Source organism: Mytilus californianus, unplaced genomic scaffold, assembly GCF_021869535.1.
Source record: "Mytilus californianus isolate M0D057914Y unplaced genomic scaffold, xbMytCali1.0.p SCAF_14, whole genome shotgun sequence".
Classification (NCBI taxonomy): Eukaryota; Metazoa; Mollusca; class Bivalvia; order Mytilida; family Mytilidae; genus Mytilus; species Mytilus californianus.
Window position 1 is genome coordinate 18,373,172 of NW_026262626.1, and position 19,921 is coordinate 18,393,092.

The window sequence follows — 19,921 nt, forward strand, 5'->3', positions numbered from 1 at the left end:
TTTAGAATTTGCTACGAGAAAATAGCTACTATCGATAAGACTTCGTGGTTCAGCATTGATACCAAAAACAATTTCCGATAAAAAACGTTGACTGCAAACGATATGAACCTTCGAAGTGTTATATTATCATGATTATAGGACTATTTTGCGTATGTGCTTGTGTTATTGTATATTAAGTGGACTTCCATATTAATGATTTGATAATTAAGATGTTTATCATTCAGTTTGACAGTTGGACTGCAATATTTTTCGGATTTTTTAATATTAAACAAATATGAAATAAACGCACTTTTTTCTAATTTAAATTGAGCGTCTAAATGTAAATGATTAAAAACGAAATTGAAGTACAAGTATGGAAAGCATAGTTCATGTTTAAAATTGCAGCGAAAACAAAATAATCAAATTCATATTATGATTACATATTTATTGTGGAAAAATTCTGATTATTTATAATGATAATAATACAAAGAAGATCAACAAGTTATCAAAGGTTCCCAAGTTCAATGAATGGTGACAACTGCAGATAGAAAATAACTATACTCACTCCAAATTCATTTGTGTAACAATGTAATACAAACATTTTCCCCGTCAATGGAAGGCAAAGGCTGCATCTATTTTCTTTACATTTCAAATCAAAAAGTGAAATTTTACATTTCCTTTAATCATTACAGGTATCAGTTTTTAATAATCATACATGGAATGCTCAGAAACCGATTAACATATACATAATATAAGTCAGTATATTTGCAATATAAAATAAATCCAAATACTTTGTTTAAAAATAATTGCGCCTGTATCATTCCCCATTCATAATATACACTTTATATATTAACTTATTTTTTTATCAAATATACAAGGATTATAATTTGTACGCCAAACAAGCCTAATATATTGCTATAAAAATGTACATGTGCATTATATTAGACATATTGAACAGGTCGCAGCTTAGATTACTTCTTCCTCCAAACTATTTTCTACTTCCATGTGAAAATATAAAACTAGATAACAACAAACTATACACGAAAAAAATGTACAAAAAGAAATGTAGAGAAGGTTTTATTATTTATATTACTCCTGCACCTCTTTTGTGTCAGTATCACAAACACAACTGTGATGTGAATTTGTAAGAGGTCAATTCAAATTCTGTCTATGCAATCTAGTGATCCGTTGTTGATTGCCCTCTTTTCAATATTGTAGAGCCTCAGACTGTTTCAAACGTTAAGTTTAGACTATTCTTATAGAAAAATAGAGGATTAATGTAATGAACCTATCGACTATTGTCTGCAACTTTACCGGCATCTCATTGCCAACTCCATCTCTAATGTTAGTTAATTAATTTTCATTTTTGTACACAATTATCCCCTGCATTTTGTGTTGCAGAATATTCATTTTCATCCTGTCTTATGCAGGGTTATCTATTTTCAGATCTTGCAAAGACAGCAAATTCATTTTCAAAATCATCTAAACCTTCCCACAGAAAATCAAATGGTCGTTTCTTTACTGTTGTATAGGATTTCGTGAGCAAAAATCAAATATTCGTATGCTTAATTAAATTACTTCGTCTTAAGCTTTAATTCAAAGCAAAATTACAAATCACATTTAAATTTTAATTTTCCTTTAGGTATATGCAATACTTTACACATTGTTAACAAAACCCATTGACAACTTTTCATCACACTGTTTCTAATTAGATAAACGTTAATACATTTATCCAACAAAATATTTGGTGATGATCAAATGGAATGATATTCTGCATTTTTTTTTTCACGAATGGAAATGTTCGGTGTTATATAATATGAAGAACTATGTGTGATCGAATAGGTAAATATTATAATCCACGACAAACATGTCGCATCTGACGTAGGACTAAACAATCTTGTTTTAAAAATAAATTTTAAAGTCAATTTACGGAGATGAGAAACCCAATTAACAAATCATAGCGAAAATTTGTGAGGGTGACAGATTTTCTCTTGAAGTTGTAATTTCATAAGTTATTTCTTACATTCCTCCTTGATAGTGACTACATTAAGAAAACATATATATTGGAAAATCCAAGTAGAAATACATGCATATTTTGATATATTTTATCAGTATGAATAAACACAAGAAAAAGCATCGGACAGAGAGTTTAAAACAACTTAAACAATAATGAATCAATGAGTTTGAGAAATACACCTAACATTTGTTTGTATATAAGATCAAAAGGAAAGGGTTTGACGTGGCATAAAGTTATATCCCATTTCGGAATAAAAATACTGAAAATGAGAGCTGCATACGAATGAATTAACACTATATAACAAACTATAACTGTTTTGAGAATGACCTTATCCAAAATACGGGCATCGATCTTAATCGGTATAAGTAAATATTGAATAAATGCCATGGAGACAAATATATTGCAGAAGCCATAGATAATGACATTTAACATTTATTGGATAAAAGATAAATATTTCTGCCCACAATATTCAATGTGTAAAACTATTTGTCTTCTTTCGTGTTTTTCGTCCGTCAACATTGTGAAAAGAGCAATTATAAACTTTATTAAAGGTGCAAAACAGGGTTCGTATACAGGGGAAAGGTGGAACATGTTCTTGCGAAATCAGGAAATCAATGGAACCGGACGCGGAAATCACTAAAATAAATCACGCTAGATCGGTTCTTTCGACAAAAGATCACTTACGACTTTTTATTATGTTCACAACATTTTCACAATACTATAGGAAGACAAACAAAAGGTTCCGTTCAAAAAATTGCAGCAGTTCTACCATTGATATCTGAAATTATCTTCAGATAATATCGATATTAATTGGCAAACATGATCGTCATATAGTATCAAAAAGTCAGCACTCGTTTTTTTTAAATAACCTTATTGTCATCAAGCATCTATTAGCATCAAGACAATTTCTGCTTTGACAAAAACAATAACCATACAATGCAGGTTTAAAGTGTGCATACACCCACATATGGAAATACTCACAAAAATCCTGATTTTCCTGTATGTAATGTTTATCTCAAAAACAAATGCAACGACCTCAGATTTGTTATAGCAAATAAATCAACACAGACTCAAACATGCAAATATGACATCAAACTTAAAAAAATTATGAGTAGATTCTTATAATGTCGAAACAACAATATATATGAAATGAAAAGTATTAATATATAAACATAAACATAAATAAGAATAGAATATTAATAAAATTATTACAATGATAAAAATAATAATAATTATGTTACAGAATATGAAATATACACCATGATCATTCGACTCAATAATTATACATCTTACTACTCAATGCGACGTGCACTACAAGCGTGTAACGTTTGATTAGAAATAACAAGCTTGGCATATATGATGAATTTATAACAGTAATCACCAGCAGATTATATCAAGCTGATGCCATACAGATAACTAACGACTTGAAAATATTAAATTTACTGCACTTACAACAAACATCACGCTGATACCATGCATATAACGTATACCTTGAAAGAAAAAAGGAATTTATTGCGCTTAAAACAAGAACTAAGTCTTGAAATACTTTCCTTGAAACGTTATATTATTTAGGGGAAAACAAAGTGTTAATGATCTACTCTTTTTAATCATGTTAAAAAAACACACATTTCAATGTCTTTTATTCAATGTAGCATACCATAATCAAAGATATTTGAAACCCTATTGTAAGTAAAGTGCCATTGGTATATGTTTGTCAAATCTACAAAATTTAAATGTATAATACTGCGAAAAATCATTTAACAGCACAGAATCTAAATAAGTCATAATCGAACATACATAATTAGTAAATGAGTGTTTTTTTTTTATTTGGTTGATCTTCATTCACCAGGTTGCAAAGAAAATGCATTGGAACATATGGATTATTAAAAAATATCAAAGTTTAATATTTATCAGTACTCCGGAAATCGAGACTACACTATATAGCTATTTAAGCTGAGGATGATTTTTAGTTCTTTTAATTGCATTCAAACAAATGCAAAATATGAAACTAAAATTTCTAATGATAAACAGGAGAGTTTGGATTTGGAAAGGAGAAAGATGGAATCTTTCACTTCTGTATACTTTAATTTTTATGCCATTTTTCTCTTTTTCTTATAAACTTTGTCTCTTGTTCTCTGTTCTTTATATTTTAGCACCTCATTATTCTCTATTCTTTAATTTGTTGGCCTATTTTTCTGTAATCTTTAGTTTATTGCCCCTTTATTCTGCACATTTGGCCCATTATTCTCTATTCTGTAAACCCATCCATATCCTCTTGCAGTCGTTCAAATAAATGAGATTGATTCATTGTTGGTTGCTTAACGTCCAGTGGCCAAATGAGAGACAGTCAGGAAAAGTAGATTTTCGTTTGTTTTGTCCATACGATAATATAAGTTAAAGTAATGAATGTAATTTGAATAAATCAGGTCATAATGACAACAAAAATGGCTGAAATATCATAATCATACCCAACACAGTAACATATATAAACAAAATGAAAGCCTAAATAAGAGACAACAGTTATCCTTCGATCTTCACATCGCTTCGATATATTTAGAATATATATATCAAGGTAAAAAACAAACCAATGATATCACACGAAATTGCATTTGCAACAATGTTATTAAGCATATAGTAAGGTTGATGAAAAAAAAAAATTTCTGTAAAGCACTAAAATGTACTTTATCTATGAATATCATTTTCCTGATATAGTCGTTTTACATTTTTATGGCTAGTATACTATTTGGATTTGACAAGCTAATCCCAGCCTTTAAAAAATAAAACACGGATTTACTGTTTTTGTTGATTTGTTGAAATAAATTAAAAGTACATTGTATCTATAAAAGTATGATATATATATATATATATATATATATTATAAAACAAGTACAGGTTTACTACCTTCCTGTTGTTTTTATTCACACATCATTGGCCAAAGTACAATCTACTAGGGTTTGCTCATTTATCAACAATGTAAGCATTTTAAACAAAATGTGATAATCTGTCTTATATTCTATCAAACGCTTACATCAGATTGATGTAATTAAGGTTAGTATAAGCAAATACACATTGTCATTGCAAATTATATATTAACCTAATGTTATCCTACCAAACCAAAATGTTAGGTCGAGGTACACAAGTCTGTATAATAAACATAAGTTCAAAATATTTAGTGTAGTTCAGCACACAACAGATGGCACATTTCCATAATAAATATTTTTAGCACGCGTAATTTGTCTTTATACAGGAATCATCTGTACATGTTGTCTTTTATGCTGCACATTTAATACACCCATATCAAATTATTAGTGTTACTCCAAATTTCTTAAAGGCAGTTTCTGTGTACACTAAGCACCATCTAAGTTCATGATAGCCTTTTATGACTACTAATGTACAATGTTTTTGATAAACAACTATTGTCATGAATTGTATCAGAACAATCAGACACAAGGTACGTTTACAAAGGTCTTCCATTGTTTAATGCTCTCCACACAACTTGAAAATTCCTCACGATTTGGAAAGCTTCCTGCAAGTAAAATAAAAACAATACTGAATAATTCAAACAATTACAGGTGTTTCGGTAAATATTAAAATCAAAGTAAAAAGTTCATACTCATTACTGTTACTATTGGTAACCTAAATTCAACAAAAAATCTGCAGTATATTTTCTCATTAAAAAACAAGTTTTAAATTTTATTAATTTTAATTAAGTAACCGACATTTAACCAACATAATAATTAAACCTAAAAAAAATAGATTGCTTGTAAACTATATCATGAGGGTCTTGATTTGGGGGGGGGGGGGGGGGGGGGGGGGGGGGTTTGGAGGTTTGTCCTTAATTTCTGTAGTCTTTAATTTTGTAGGGCAAATTTCTCTATTTTGTAAATACTTTTTGCTCATTATTCTCTATTCTTTATATTTTAGCACCTCATTGTTCATTATTCTTTATTTTTTTGGTCCGTTATTCTCTATTCTTTATATTTTTTTTACCATTATTCTCAATTCTGTTAAACCCATCCACACCCTCATGTTATAACACGTACCATATTCAGAAAAAAAACCTTGTATTGTTTGTTGAATAATGCATCTAGGATATCCCTCATTGATAGCATCTATAATTATAGACAGTTGCATCTCCTTGGGCCTGTTTAATCCTGTAAAAAAGTATAACAAAACTACTGAACTCCAATGTAAATTCAAATAAGGGAAGTCGATAAAACTGACAAAATCAATTGTTATCAATGAATGGAACGAGCGAAGGATATCTGTCATATTCCGGACTTTGTACACGTATTTTTCGAAGATGATTGTGGGTTAAACCTGGTTTTAAAGCTAGCTTAACCTCCCACTTGTTTGACAGTTATTAATATTTCCTTTAAATTGACAAAAGCGCTAAAGACGACAAAGTCGAAGTGCATGTTTGTGATTATGAAATAAAGTGAAGAAATCTGTTCTTTTACTATTTCATATACTTGTTGCATATTCAAGACTTTCTGTACATTTTAGTATAAAAGGTTTTACGTTAATATAATGTTTTATAACTTATCTGCAGTTGTTGTAATACTATAATCACTTCTGACTAAACAGACCTGTTTGTGATAGCATTACGATTAAGGTTTGTTCTTTTAAACGGATTATATAATTCTCAAGCGCACATCATATGTTTCGTTATAAACCTTAAAAGAGTAGTATTGTGAATTTGGAAATGAAAAAAATATGAAACGCATTAAACATAAATTACGCAAATAAAATGTTAAAATTGACTAGAATTATGTGTCTATTCAAAGTCAGATATATCAACAGTTGTAGTTATTTTTTGTATATAAGAAAAAACTCATCAAGGAGGTTAGGCTTATAGTTTACGTCAGGACCTACAAAAGCATCATCAGTAAAGCTCTAATAAATAAGAAGATAAAAGGCCAAATAAAGAACGAAGTTGAAGAGCATTGAGGAACCAAAAGTCTCAAAAAGTTTTGCCAAAATGCAGCTAAGATATTCTATTCCTGTAAATGCTTTTGGAAGTTAAAAAAAAATGAATAAGATTATAGATAATTTATAGTCTTTTATTAATTTATTTAACACTGGTCTTAACTGAGGTGATGTAGATCTTGACATATTGTATCGCCTTCTATCTATTGTTGTATACTTATGTTTAGTTTGATATATTTGCAAGGAAATGAATTTTTTATTTTGCAATATCAATAATGAAGATGTTTCATATATCCTGAACAAGTCTCATCCGGAGTCTACAAGTTTTTGTAAATTAATTTTACTAAACTAAATTAAAAAAATTCTTTGACGACCCTGCCACATAGAAAAATAACTTTTTTTTTTATCATAATTGAACGTCTTACTCAACCTAAACAGCTAAATTGGTATCGTTTAAAACGTGTTTGAGGTTAGACAACTACTGTATTCTTTCATACTAACCTTTAAGGTGTGTCTTTAGTGCTTTGGTGTTCTGGAAAAGATAGACCATAGTATTATTTTGTGAAAAAGGCATTGTTCTTTTGACATTTCAATATGCCAAAATGTGTTAGAGAAATACAGATTACTGTCGATACAAAACACAAAAAATACTATTTCGTTGTACTAGCATGTTTGGCGTTTTTCAAAGATAAGTGAACAATTCAAAGCAAAAAAAAAAAAAAAAAAAAAACAGCAGTTCAGGCATAACAGAAAAAAGATCACTCATTAAATATACCAGATGTAGGATTTGTTATTACGGATGAACGTTTGGTAACAATAATACGCATCAATGAAAATCACAACAAAACAGTTGGATGGGCAAATTGAAAACTAGTTTGTATAGCATCCATAACCACAACTGATACACATAAAGCAGTGCCATATATTGTTCAGACCATTGTTTGAGAATTGTCTTCAGAATAATTAATCATTGTCAAATGGTAAAATTTACAAAAATTATATCATTAATATTTAATCATATCAAAGGAATATTGACTACTAGGCTGATGATAATTTTAGCCCACTAGAAGATGCATCGATCTAGTGGTTGTAAAACATCGCCAAAGATACCAGGCATATAACAAAGTTAAATTAAATCAACGTATGCATGAATAACTGGCGGAAATTACACTCAGAATACACTTATCTTAATTTCAACATGTAATACAAATGCTACATGTGCTATATGCTTCTTCTTTTTCTGGTGATAGACGGTTTACTGTGGATTCATTTATTTTCGTGGGTATCAATTTTCGTGGATTGAGGAAAACCTGCATTTTTGTGGATATTTGATTGCGTGATTTGCCAATCACTGCTTACAAAGCCTATAGAAAATTTAAAATTCGTTGAAAATTCAAATTCGTGGTTCACCTGTACACACGAAACCCACGAAAATTGGTATCCAACGAATAATAATGAACCCAAAGTAATAGGATATTTTACAGTACTTTAACAAAACCCATAGGATGTTCTTAGACGAATCTAATGCTCTATTAAACTATACATTTAGATTTAGTCGTCTCAACGTCCTTAATCAAGTTTATGAAGGTAAGTACTATAATCTGCCTCAGATGCAACCTTTCTAATTCTAATGTGGTATATTATTTTTTATTAAATTTAGTAGAATACACCTGTCTTTTTCGGACATGAACATTGTTTAATTATTTCATAAAAAAAATAAAAACACATACAAATTTAGAGGCTTACAATCGTTATATCATGTACAAATTCCTCTCCCTTCGTTTTCAGAACATGAGGACAGACTGGGAACCATCGACCATGTTCCTTCCACGGATTAGTTTCAAGTACCTCTTTACGAAGACTACCGTCGCAATAAAAACAAACGATTTCCTTTCTTTGACCTATAAAGAAATAATATTCAAAATGATATGGACAAAAAGAAATACAATATTGTGTGCATTAAAAAGTCTACAATGTGTTCATGCATTACTCATACTTTGATAAAAAAAATAAAAAATAATAAAAAAAAAAAAAAAAAAAAAAATTACCAAGAGCGGACATATGTGTCCTCAGATTAAAAGGGAAAATAATTCATTTTTCCTTATATCATAGATGACAACCTGTCAGTTTAAAAGATTAAAGATATTCCTGATTTGAAACGAGTTGGGGTTAGGTTAAAGGTAGTTCGTGAGTTTTGAAGCAACACTATCTAATACGAAAAAAATACGTTTACCTGCATAGTAAAACCCTGCTTCAGCCAAAGTTTCAATATTCTCATCCATCCCGTACAATGCAAAAGTTCTTTGACGTACTTCTACATCTGTTAACTGTGCGTGTATTGGACCATTGTGCTCCTCTAATCTTTGCTTTATTGAATTTATAAGATTCTTTCCATAGATCCTTGGATATCCATACATATCGATAGATCTTAAGGGAAACGGAGTGGTAAGTATATTGTTTCCTCGGCAACATAGCTTGCATGAACACTCATCGCTTGGTGCTAGCATAATTGAAGCTAAGGACGGATACAACAAATGTTCGTCTGTGAATTGTTTACGATACATTTGTTGAGAAACAGGAATCCCTTGACTTACATTTGGATTTGCCTTTTTCTTACGCAATAGCTGACTTATCCTACAACTAACTGCATGGCCATCTGATAACGAAATTATATCTTCAGTTTTCATATCCACTTTAGCTTTACAATCATCGCATTCAATGATTAAATCATGTCCACTGTAGCTAAATCCCTTTCCTGCCATGATAATTGGAAAATGGGGACCATTCCAATTTGCATAGGATGCCAGTTTTGAAGTCGCGTTAATCGTATTCAGAGTACTCAAAGCCATAATTCGACTTTTGCCAGCAAAACGATAACACTGTTTATGGAGAATAAAATATGCCAATCAAAACTTAATTTTGAAATTTAAAATGACAAATAGTTATGTTAATATTCAAATTTTCTAATCTCGTATTTGGTCATCAAGCATTCCTATGTCGTTGCATGCATGAAATGATGTTTTAAAAAATAAATATCTGTGTTTTCCTGTGGCATTAACTTTCTTATGTTGTTCTTTGCACATCAAAATCAGTTTAGAAGACTTCACAATCCAGTAATGTTCATGCTGTTGAGTTAACACTCCCATTTTATTTGTTATAATCATGCAAATTGATTTGTTTACCTGCAAGTAAAAATTGAATACATTGTCAAGTTAGTATTATCGAAAAATGTGCTAAATATGTGCGTTATATCACTCCTTGCCGATCATCGGATGTCATATTCCGAAACAGAGGCTACACGAAGCTACTCGATGTTAGAGTAAAATGCAGATAACTATCTTGATTTCAAATTGGGTTAATTTCCATAGAATGCATGATCATTGAAACTAGCAATATTTACAAAATATAATGATAAATTATTTTAATTCAATTTTAGATCATCAACAATGACAATCTATAGTGTATAACAATACTTGTAGATATTGAATATATCAAAACATAAGAAAATTTAGATTAAAAAATTATATATAACTTTATTTATGGCGTTATCGAATCTAGCGAGTAATTCCGGCTTAACTAGTACCAGGATCCGTCCCAATCTTGTTTTTTGTACCCAGTCTCACGCCTGTTGGGGTTCAGTTGATTTCGATAGTTTGGTACCCTTATTTGTCTTCTTAATCGATTTAACTTTTGGTAAACTACTGTTGTCCTTTATTATTGATGCGTTTTTGTATTCATGTAGAGCAGGATCTGCATAAAAGCTTCCGAAGCACCTGATAGCATTAACCAGTTTTCTTGTAGGGTTCGTGTTGCTTAATTCTGATTTTCTATGTTGGCATGTGCTTTGAAGACTGTTGTGTGTCTTTTGGTCGTTTTCAGTTTCGCGTCAGGACGTCAGTTTGTCTTTCACTCAAAGTTTAATTATCCCTTTGGTATCTTTAGTCTTTCTTTTGAAAAACTGTGACTTTGAGGAAAACCGTTCCTTTGCTTGTGTTCAGTAAAGTGCGTTCAGGATTTAATCTAACCTTCAATATCGTAAACACATAAATAGAAAGTGTTTTTCTGAAAACTTCTCATTTCAACAATAACTACTATTAATTAAATACAACAAAGAGAACGATCAGAATTTATTGTATATTACACGAACATTGATTTTACTTTATCTATTTAACTTCATTTCATCGAATACTTACACTGTATAAAAAATTACATATATTCGTTTAAATCTTTACTAAAATAAATACTTGGTTTGGATTGGTTGCAACATTAGAAAGGAAGGGAAAACAAATTACGGAAAGAAAAGCTGGGGCTTTTATTAAAGTTATTCATGACACTGTTGGGATCACAAGCCGTTTTAAAGGTAGCCACAGTATTTTTCAATACCTTTTAAATGAGCATAAGCGAGATGTAAAATGTTCAAAAATATAATTCGTTCGTTTCTCAGTCTCTATGCACTGTGATCAATCCAGTGATTGTTGATTAAATGGACACTAGCTATGACATATATAAAAAATCTAAAGTATGATTTGTTGAACATTCTTATAGAGGTAAACACGATGAATAACATATATTTTTAATCTATAATATGAAATTGAGCAGACCTAGAAAAATCCAATTACACGAGTTCACTTTTTATTTATACCTATAGTTCTGTACTCGGGGGTCAACTCGATAGTTAAATAGATGGCGTCAAGACTAAAATACACACAAAACGAGGCAACATATTATCAAGCCCATGCCCTTTAAAAGTTTATTTAAGTCCTAACATAATTTGGATAAATGTTTTTCATGGTTATAAATCAAATATGAGAACTTGAGTCAAATTGGTGAACAAGGATTTGACAGCTAGTGTCCCTTTAAAAGACACGTTGTCCTAATCAGTTTTCTTCATCAACTTACCTCGAAACAAAGGTAAAATGTGTAAATTGATAAATAACAAAGGCTTTGAATACGTTCAATCATATTTAATTGTCCTAACATAACCATGGTAACATGATAATCAGATGCTTGTGTGGCTTCGAAGAATGTAACAATAAATATTGCAAAAACATTTGCATCTAGAAAAACAGACTTATACAGAAATGTCTTGTTTATATCCTACTTCAAAACAAAAAGATAGAAAATCTTATGGTTATTCAATAGACCACTTTCGAGTTTGTGCTTCACCAGAAAAACTCGTCAATTTTGCGCGCCTTTATGACGTCATTTACCAGATAGAGGGGATCGCATGTGTCCCTGCTCAATTAAAATTCATCAAGCGTCTTTGTGATCGTCATTATACAAGATAAACTAGAAATAATATTTGTTCCGTAAGTACGTAATCACAATTCCCTAATAAAAGCAGTGCTGAATATCAGTTATAAGAATTTACTTTGCCGAGTAATTTGTGTAATATAGCATTATAATTTTTAAAACCGATCGCTCAACATAGGAACGCAAATGACAAGCCCCTTAACGCACGAAAGATGTTCACTAAAACCAAAGTTTTTGACGGAAATAAAACGAACTCGAAAGTTGTCTAATCATTATAAACTATGTAACCCACAGTATCACATCAAACTATAACATTGTTTTTGTACTTATTTCAATCAGTGTCCAAAACATAACTTACTATTAAGCTATACATATTTATTTTAATAAAGCTATATTTAGTTCAAAATGTTTAGTCACCAAGCATTTATGATTTTCGAACACACTTATCAAACGTATTCGAAATAAATAAAACCCCGATACGATACATCCGATATATATATGTTAATATTCGGGGTGTCAACGAGTTTTGGAGTATTTGAGAATCGCTAGGTAGATCCGAGTATCGAATACCAAAACGATACTCGAATATTCGGTTTCCTGTTAAAATATTGCTGTCTTCTTTACATAAAATCGATCTTCTTGAGAACCTCTTTCGGAAAATTAAAAAAGCATCACTAATTAATCATACTAGTAAATGAAAAACATTTTGTGTCGAATGCATGTACTAAGATGTTATTTAAAATGTCTGGGAAAATATTTAGGCTGTACCAAAGCTTACATTTTAAACATGTCTTAGGCAAGCCGTCAGATCAAATATCCTCGTCTGCAAGAATGTTATTTACAAAGCTGCGAAACCGACTGTCCCCCATAATAGTTGACAAGAAAATGGCTCCAATTAAAATACATTCGTCGCATCCTTTTGACTTCTAATCATTACGCCTTTGCAAAACGTTACATGTGTTTTCTTAACGATTACCAAATACTAGTATTTGATATGGTTTTTCTTGTTAAAATAATCAAATAAAAATATGTCATAAAAAACATGTGTAATTCATTATCCAAGATACTTATGTAGACTGGTTTTCGTCCATCGAACAACAAAACATAGAATTACGTACTTTTATGGTTCTGTGTTGCTGATATATTCCCGAGTAAGTACTCGAGTATCGCCCGATAAAATCATCGAATAATCGATTAGTAATTGTTCACCAAGTTTACATCTCTACTTAATGTATACATATATTTTTATATTTATAGGCATGTATATGTTTGGCCACATGCACTGCTATACCACCACATTGTACCAGGTGGTGCTTAGCTTCATATTTGTAAGAATTTCGATTTGTTGTTGTTGTACGGATTAGCATGGTAATAATTTTATAACATCAATATTTTAAAGGAACACATAGAATAATTTATAACTGAAATATAACATTTGAATTGATCAATATATATTTCAGTCAGTCAGAATGGTAGCACGTATCTCCATAGTTTTGCATTTTGACAGACAAAAAGGGATATAATTTTTGTAAACCAGAATCTTTATTTCGAACACCTTAACTACTCAAATATAGCACAACCTATCAGTACAAACAGTCCGTCAAGTTTTATAAATATTGGTATATGGAACAACACAGCTGCCTTATGATAACAATAACCATGTCATTAAGGTTAGATATATATATCATAAAGCAAATGTTCTATACTATAACGACATTTGACTATAATACTCTGTCAATTTGCTATATCACTAAGATAAATTTATATACTATAAAGACGCTTTGATACATCATGGAGTTACCTTTTCATACTATTCTGTCATTTCACCATGTTCACTTTGTTATGAAGATAATATTTCATACTATGAAGACATCTTGAAATAACATGGAGCTACATGTTTATACTGATTTGTCATTTTACTAAACTATTATGTGATAATGCTATGTCATTTATACATATTTATACATATCACCTCGTGATAAAAGAATTGTTAGCTTGATATTGAAATATGTCTTTATAAGATAGGTATATGACATAATAGTATGACAAAATGGTTCTATAATATATCGAGATGATTGTATGGTATACACATTTATCGTTATAATATACTGAGATGACAAAATAGTATGAAAAAGTTGCTTAATATTATATTAAAATGTCTTTATAGTATAAAATGAATCTTTATGACATAGCAATATTACATAATAGTTTAGTAAAATGACAAATCAGTATGAAAATGTAACTCCATGTTACATTAAGATGTCTTCATAGTATGAAATATTATCTTCATAACAAAGTGAAATGACAGAATAGTATAAAAAGGTAACTCCATGATGTATCAAAGCGTCTTTATAGTATATGAATTTATCTTAGTGATATAGCAAATTGACAGAGTATTATAGTCAAATGTCGTTATATTATGTAACATTTGCTTCATGATATATCTGTACCCTTAATAATATGGTTATTGTTATCATAAGGCAGCAGTGGCGTTCCATATTGGTACATTCAATATACCTATATCAACTTTCACATTTATATTCCGTTGGGTTTTATAAATATTGGTAGATTCAATATACCTATATCAAATTTCACATTTATATTTATCAAGTTATTATAGTTATAAATTTTGTTCTTGATTAATAATGTTATACCTGGTAAACAGACAAAATACGATTGACTCGATTTTATTTATATTCATCTGAAAATAAGACAAGAATTTTTGCCGTCTAATTATAGATATATTTGTCGAAATACTTGTTTATCTTTTTACATATAAAAAAAATATAATTCAAGATTTATATATCAAAAGATATCAAAAGTTAAATAATAAGAATAAAGAATCGTTTTAGTCAATTCGTGAAACGAAATCGGCTTTCGACGAATTAACGGTGATTGACTCACACTTATTTAAAAAAGATGTATATCGGTTGACAGATGCGTTAAGAAAATGATGTGGTACACAAATAAAAAGATATTTTTAATGTAGAATAGTGATAAATTGCCAAAAAAAAACAACATGCAGAGAACACAGAAATGACACCCTTAGCCCCCAATTCATACTAGACATAAAGAAAAACATGACTGTTTAGTTTTGTATAACATTTTGTAGACTCAAGAACAAAAAAAAACACAGTATGGTATAATCCAATTAACAAAAAGGTTGGTTGAAATTATTTACAAAATATACTAGTCTATCGTTTGACTTTGCAATTAATCGTAAATCAAATTTAATAACTTCATCATGTATTAACGCTTAATAGTTGTTTACATCAAATTTTAATTATTTAAACCGAACATCATTTAGACAATGATGCATCAAACGTGTATCAAAAGTTTGTCTTGTAGGACAATAAACAACGTACGAAAGACTATAGGAAATTGCCAGTTGCGTTTCATATTTGATTTACTAACCAAAGATTTAAAAGTTTATATAATATAAAAATAAAAAGAGATGGTATGATTGCAGTTAAAATAAATCTCCACAAAAGATCAAAATGACAGACATTCACAACAATAGCACATCGTAGTGCCTCTAATAATGAGTAAAACTATACTGCAAAGTCAGCTATCAAAGTTCCAGATATGACAAATGGCAAACAATACAAACGAGAAAACTGACGGCTTGATTCATGTGCTAAATTATGAATAAAAAAACAAATAAGAAATACAGCAACAAACGACAACCACTGAATAAAAGGTTGCTGACTTGGGACAGGCATATACATAATATGGCGGTGTTAAACTAGTAACGCCAAATCATTCCCCTGATCTTTGACAGTTGTGTGACGACTTAACAAAAGAACAAACTATGCAAAATAATAAACTTAAAAATAATAATATGAGAAACAGAAAAAAACGACAACCATTAAATACCAAGGCCCTAACTTGTGGCGTTGTCAGTTTATTTTTGATTTATGAGTTTGACTTTCCCTCTGGTATCTTTCGCCCCTCTTTTGTGACAGGCGCATATAGAATATGGCGGGGTTAGAATATTTTGTAGGTTACAACCTTCCCCTTACATAGTACAGTTCAAAATGATTGATTGATTGTTGGTTGCTTAACGTCCAGTGGCAAATATTTCACGCATATTCAGGGCGAGAACAAATTAACAATAAATACAATAGGTAGGTTCTGTAATAAGGGCGTCCGGGATTAAGGTCTGAGAAATTTAGACTGCCACGGGAAATGATGGTATATTGGATAGGGACAGAAATTTAGCCTTGCAACAGGTCACCTACGGACCCCTCAAAGAGTTGTTGCAAGGGTTCTTAACTTGCAAAGAGCGTGGCACTCTCTTTACACGAGTCATAGGATTTAACGTCTCCATTCTGACCGGACGTGGCTGCAAATTTGTACATCCCGCACAGCCAAACGGACGCCCCACTTTAGCAAGGGTTTTACTGCCGGTCGGAGGAAGACCAATGGTGACCATACTTCTATTCCCCAGTCACCCTTGGGGGTAGTTCAAAATGACAAAACTAGGTTACGCGCATTCAAACTTAGAAAACATGTATAATATATTCCCCATAGCTGATAACAAGATTTGTTTTAGTTGTTTTAATTGTAAATTTGTCATTTTATGAATAATTTCATTTACGTGCAATAATGCCAGATAATTTAAAAGATAGCGTTTCTTTCTATGTAGTAGATCAACATTTGATATTTCTAGATTTACTTGACCGGAATACTAGCATATTTACCGATAACTTTTCATTCATTAAGACGAAAAAATAAAAAAAAGATTGAGAATGGAAATGGGGAATGTGTCAAAGAGACAACAACCCGACCATAGAGCAGAAAACAGCTGAAGGCCACCAATGGGTCTTCAATGCAGCGAGAAACTCCCGCACCCGGAGGCGTCCTTCAGCTGGCCCCTAAAGTATACAATAAGATATGTTTAGACATGGGAAAGTTATATTTTGGAATTTCCTCCTACTCAAAAATAACAATACATCATGTACATATCTTCGTCAGAATAAAATTTAATTCAAAAACACAATTGAAAAAAAATAACCTGCACACGTGCAATTTACATGTATATTTAAAAGTAATACAAATCTTTTCATGTTTATATGATTCATATCTGTAAACACTGTCACAATGCGAATGATCTAGTTCTATTTAAAATCCTATTCAAATTAAAATTAAATTAGAAAATTCCTAATACTAATAATAAATATTTATCAAGATATTATATATTTGTAGGGTTCAATTTGTCATTCTGTACAAATTATTTTAATAACATAATTTCATTAAACACTAAAGTGTTTGCCAAATAATAACAATCAAGATACAAGCTTGAGCACGAATTGTAAAATATTTTTTCTCTTATACTATATTCTCTATCCCATAATCTTTTTTTTTCATAAAAGAAAATTTCGTCAAGTTCTATTCATAAGACCATAGCTTGTAGTCATCTTAATATATCAAGAGTTTTAAATGATAAGCTATAAGAAAAATATAAGTCTAGTTTTATCCAATTTTATCAACTAAAGTTGTTCCCTCATATGCATAAATGCATAATAGTGATACCTTGACTGTATAAAGTGTTTAAATATGTTCAGTGTTTGGATATACACTTTTAATCACACATACACATCATGATTGATTCAATATGAAAGACATTTTAAGAATAATATAATCTGTTTTATTTGAATAGTTTTAATTATATATTCCTATGACACATATCAACCTCGTTGTTAACAATTCCCATAACAGTTTTAAACATTATCAAAAGCGAAAATTACACAAAGATTTGTTTCTTGGAATCAACCAAGGGGTGTCATTGTTCAAAAATAGATGTTACAAAATAACAATTTGGAATGTAAACGCAACCAATAGCAAATATATAATTTGAAAATATCATTCAATTTCAATTAGAAAATACAGAAAAAAACTGATCGCCAATAAAATAAATTAAAATGACAAATTATTTAATGAAATTTCTCTTATAGTTATCTATATATAGATTTATACGAAATACCCAAGTGTATTATTTGATTGACATTGGGAAAAAACTTCCTTGTTAAAGTAACTATTATAAACTACTATTAGATCAAATAGGTATCAAATTTACAAAACTTTTAGATATAGTTTACTTTTATACAATTTTATATCACGCTAACATTTTTGATGTTATTTAGCACTGTAATACAAACATGACAAATGTAACGACAGTTATTCATTTCTATTGTTGAATTTGTGATCGATTATTAAATTCATCAGATATGAGGGTTTGTTTCAACATTTTCCTGAAACTAGAAAAAAAACCTTATCTAATTTTATAACAGAATAAAACTGAATAAATGGAAAAATATATTTCTACTTCAGCAAACACGCCAATGATCAAAGTCTAAAAACATTTCGTGATAATATAATTTATTTCTCGGAATGATCCAGGTGGTGTGTCATGGTTTAAAAATATACATGTTTTGAAAACGTACCTCGTACTAACATTCATATTATTGTAAAATATGAAAATATACATAGATAATCAAACAATAAAAAAACACACACATATAAATAAGATTATTAAACTAAACTGTCTCTGTGCAAATTTATATATAAATAGATACTCGGGTGAATTATTTGATATACATTTAGATCTTCCTTGTTTATTACAGTAGAAAACAAAAACAATTGGGAGAGGATATTCGAAAGTTTGTGTAATAAACAAGTTTCAACCATATAAACTTAAAGAATTGTCTCAAATTTACAAAATTGTGACATGTTATAAATAATCATATCCTTAGTATTTGATATTGACCTATATGCAATGGGTTTATTTACGCGCAACTATAACAACGTGACAATATCATGATCAATATTTAATTTAATTGTTAAACCTGGCATTGTTTCTATGTTTCCTTTGAGCTGAGGGTATTCACATGTCATTATTTTCAGAAAATGCATAATTCAATGGAAAACAAAAGAAATTAAAATATGTACTTCGAGATGATTTGATGACTGAAAACTGTTCCAATTTAATTTAATCTAATAATTAAGTAAATTATCAAAATTTTCTTACTTCAGTCTTCAAAAGAAATCACAGTCCGATATGCTAGAATGTCAATAAAGAATAGATTCAATGTCGAACTGAGTAATGTGACTATTTGACGTCATAACAACACATGAAAAAATCTGATTAGATAGTCAATATATAGCTATTTATAAGTTTGTTTATTTAAATGCACTTATTTTATGTAGTGAGCAATGTGTATAAATAGGTGTTCTTAATAAATATTACCAAAAAAAAAAGGGAGATGATACAATACATAGTTTGTCTAGGATTTAGACACATATATGACTTGTGACATAAATAGAATAGGGATCGTTTATAGTGGAAATATGAAAGAAATTTGGCAAATAAAATATACGATGAATAAGTACAAATCTACAAACTTTATTGTAAACAAATTCAATATCTCAAGTGTTAGGTGTATGTATAAGCTTGTATATGTTAGTGATGATAAATGATATTTAGATGTAAAAATTATATTAATAGGCTGAGTCAATATTTTCTCCAATTATGTTTAGAGGTTCGAAAATTGATAGAAATAGCGATTTGTAAATGAAAAAAAAAATATACAAAATTGATGGGTGACATCAATGAAAACGGGAGCATAAACAGTGAAAAACTGATATGCAGTATGAAAACAAGGATATCATATGAAAACATATCACCAGAGAAAGAATGGAAGGTGACAGATAATAAAGGGGCATGAAAACTCATGAGTCGAG

The 19,921-nt window shown here is 30.0% G+C and overlaps 1 protein-coding gene across 1 annotated transcript; it reads right to left on the reverse strand.

Moving 5' to 3' along the window:
• Positions 1-409: 409 nt before the first annotated feature.
• Positions 410-19,326, reverse strand: LOC127724321 (uncharacterized). Its single transcript, XM_052231253.1, has 6 exons — positions 19,209-19,326; positions 9,159-10,107; positions 8,672-8,826; positions 7,427-7,457; positions 6,040-6,150; positions 410-5,522 (listed from the first exon to the last, which is right to left on the reverse strand). The coding sequence occupies exons 2-6, from the start codon at positions 9,772-9,774 to the stop codon at positions 5,437-5,439; spliced, it is 999 nt and encodes a 332-aa protein (XP_052087213.1). The 5' UTR covers positions 9,775-10,107; positions 19,209-19,326; the 3' UTR covers positions 410-5,436.
• Between the last annotated feature and the right edge of the window lie 595 nt (positions 19,327-19,921).

Coding starts and splice junctions, on each gene's coding strand:
- LOC127724321 (XM_052231253.1), bottom strand. CDS start 9,774: ATGGCTTTGAGTACTCTGAATACGATTAACGCGACTTCAAAACTGGCA. Junction 8,827..9,158: donor AGCAGGGTTTTACTATGCAG/GTAAACGTATTT, acceptor ATTTCTTTATAG/GTCAAAGAAAGGAAATCGTT. Junction 7,458..8,671: donor TTGTACATGATATAACGATT/GTAAGCCTCTAA, acceptor TATCTTTTCCAG/AACACCAAAGCACTAAAGAC.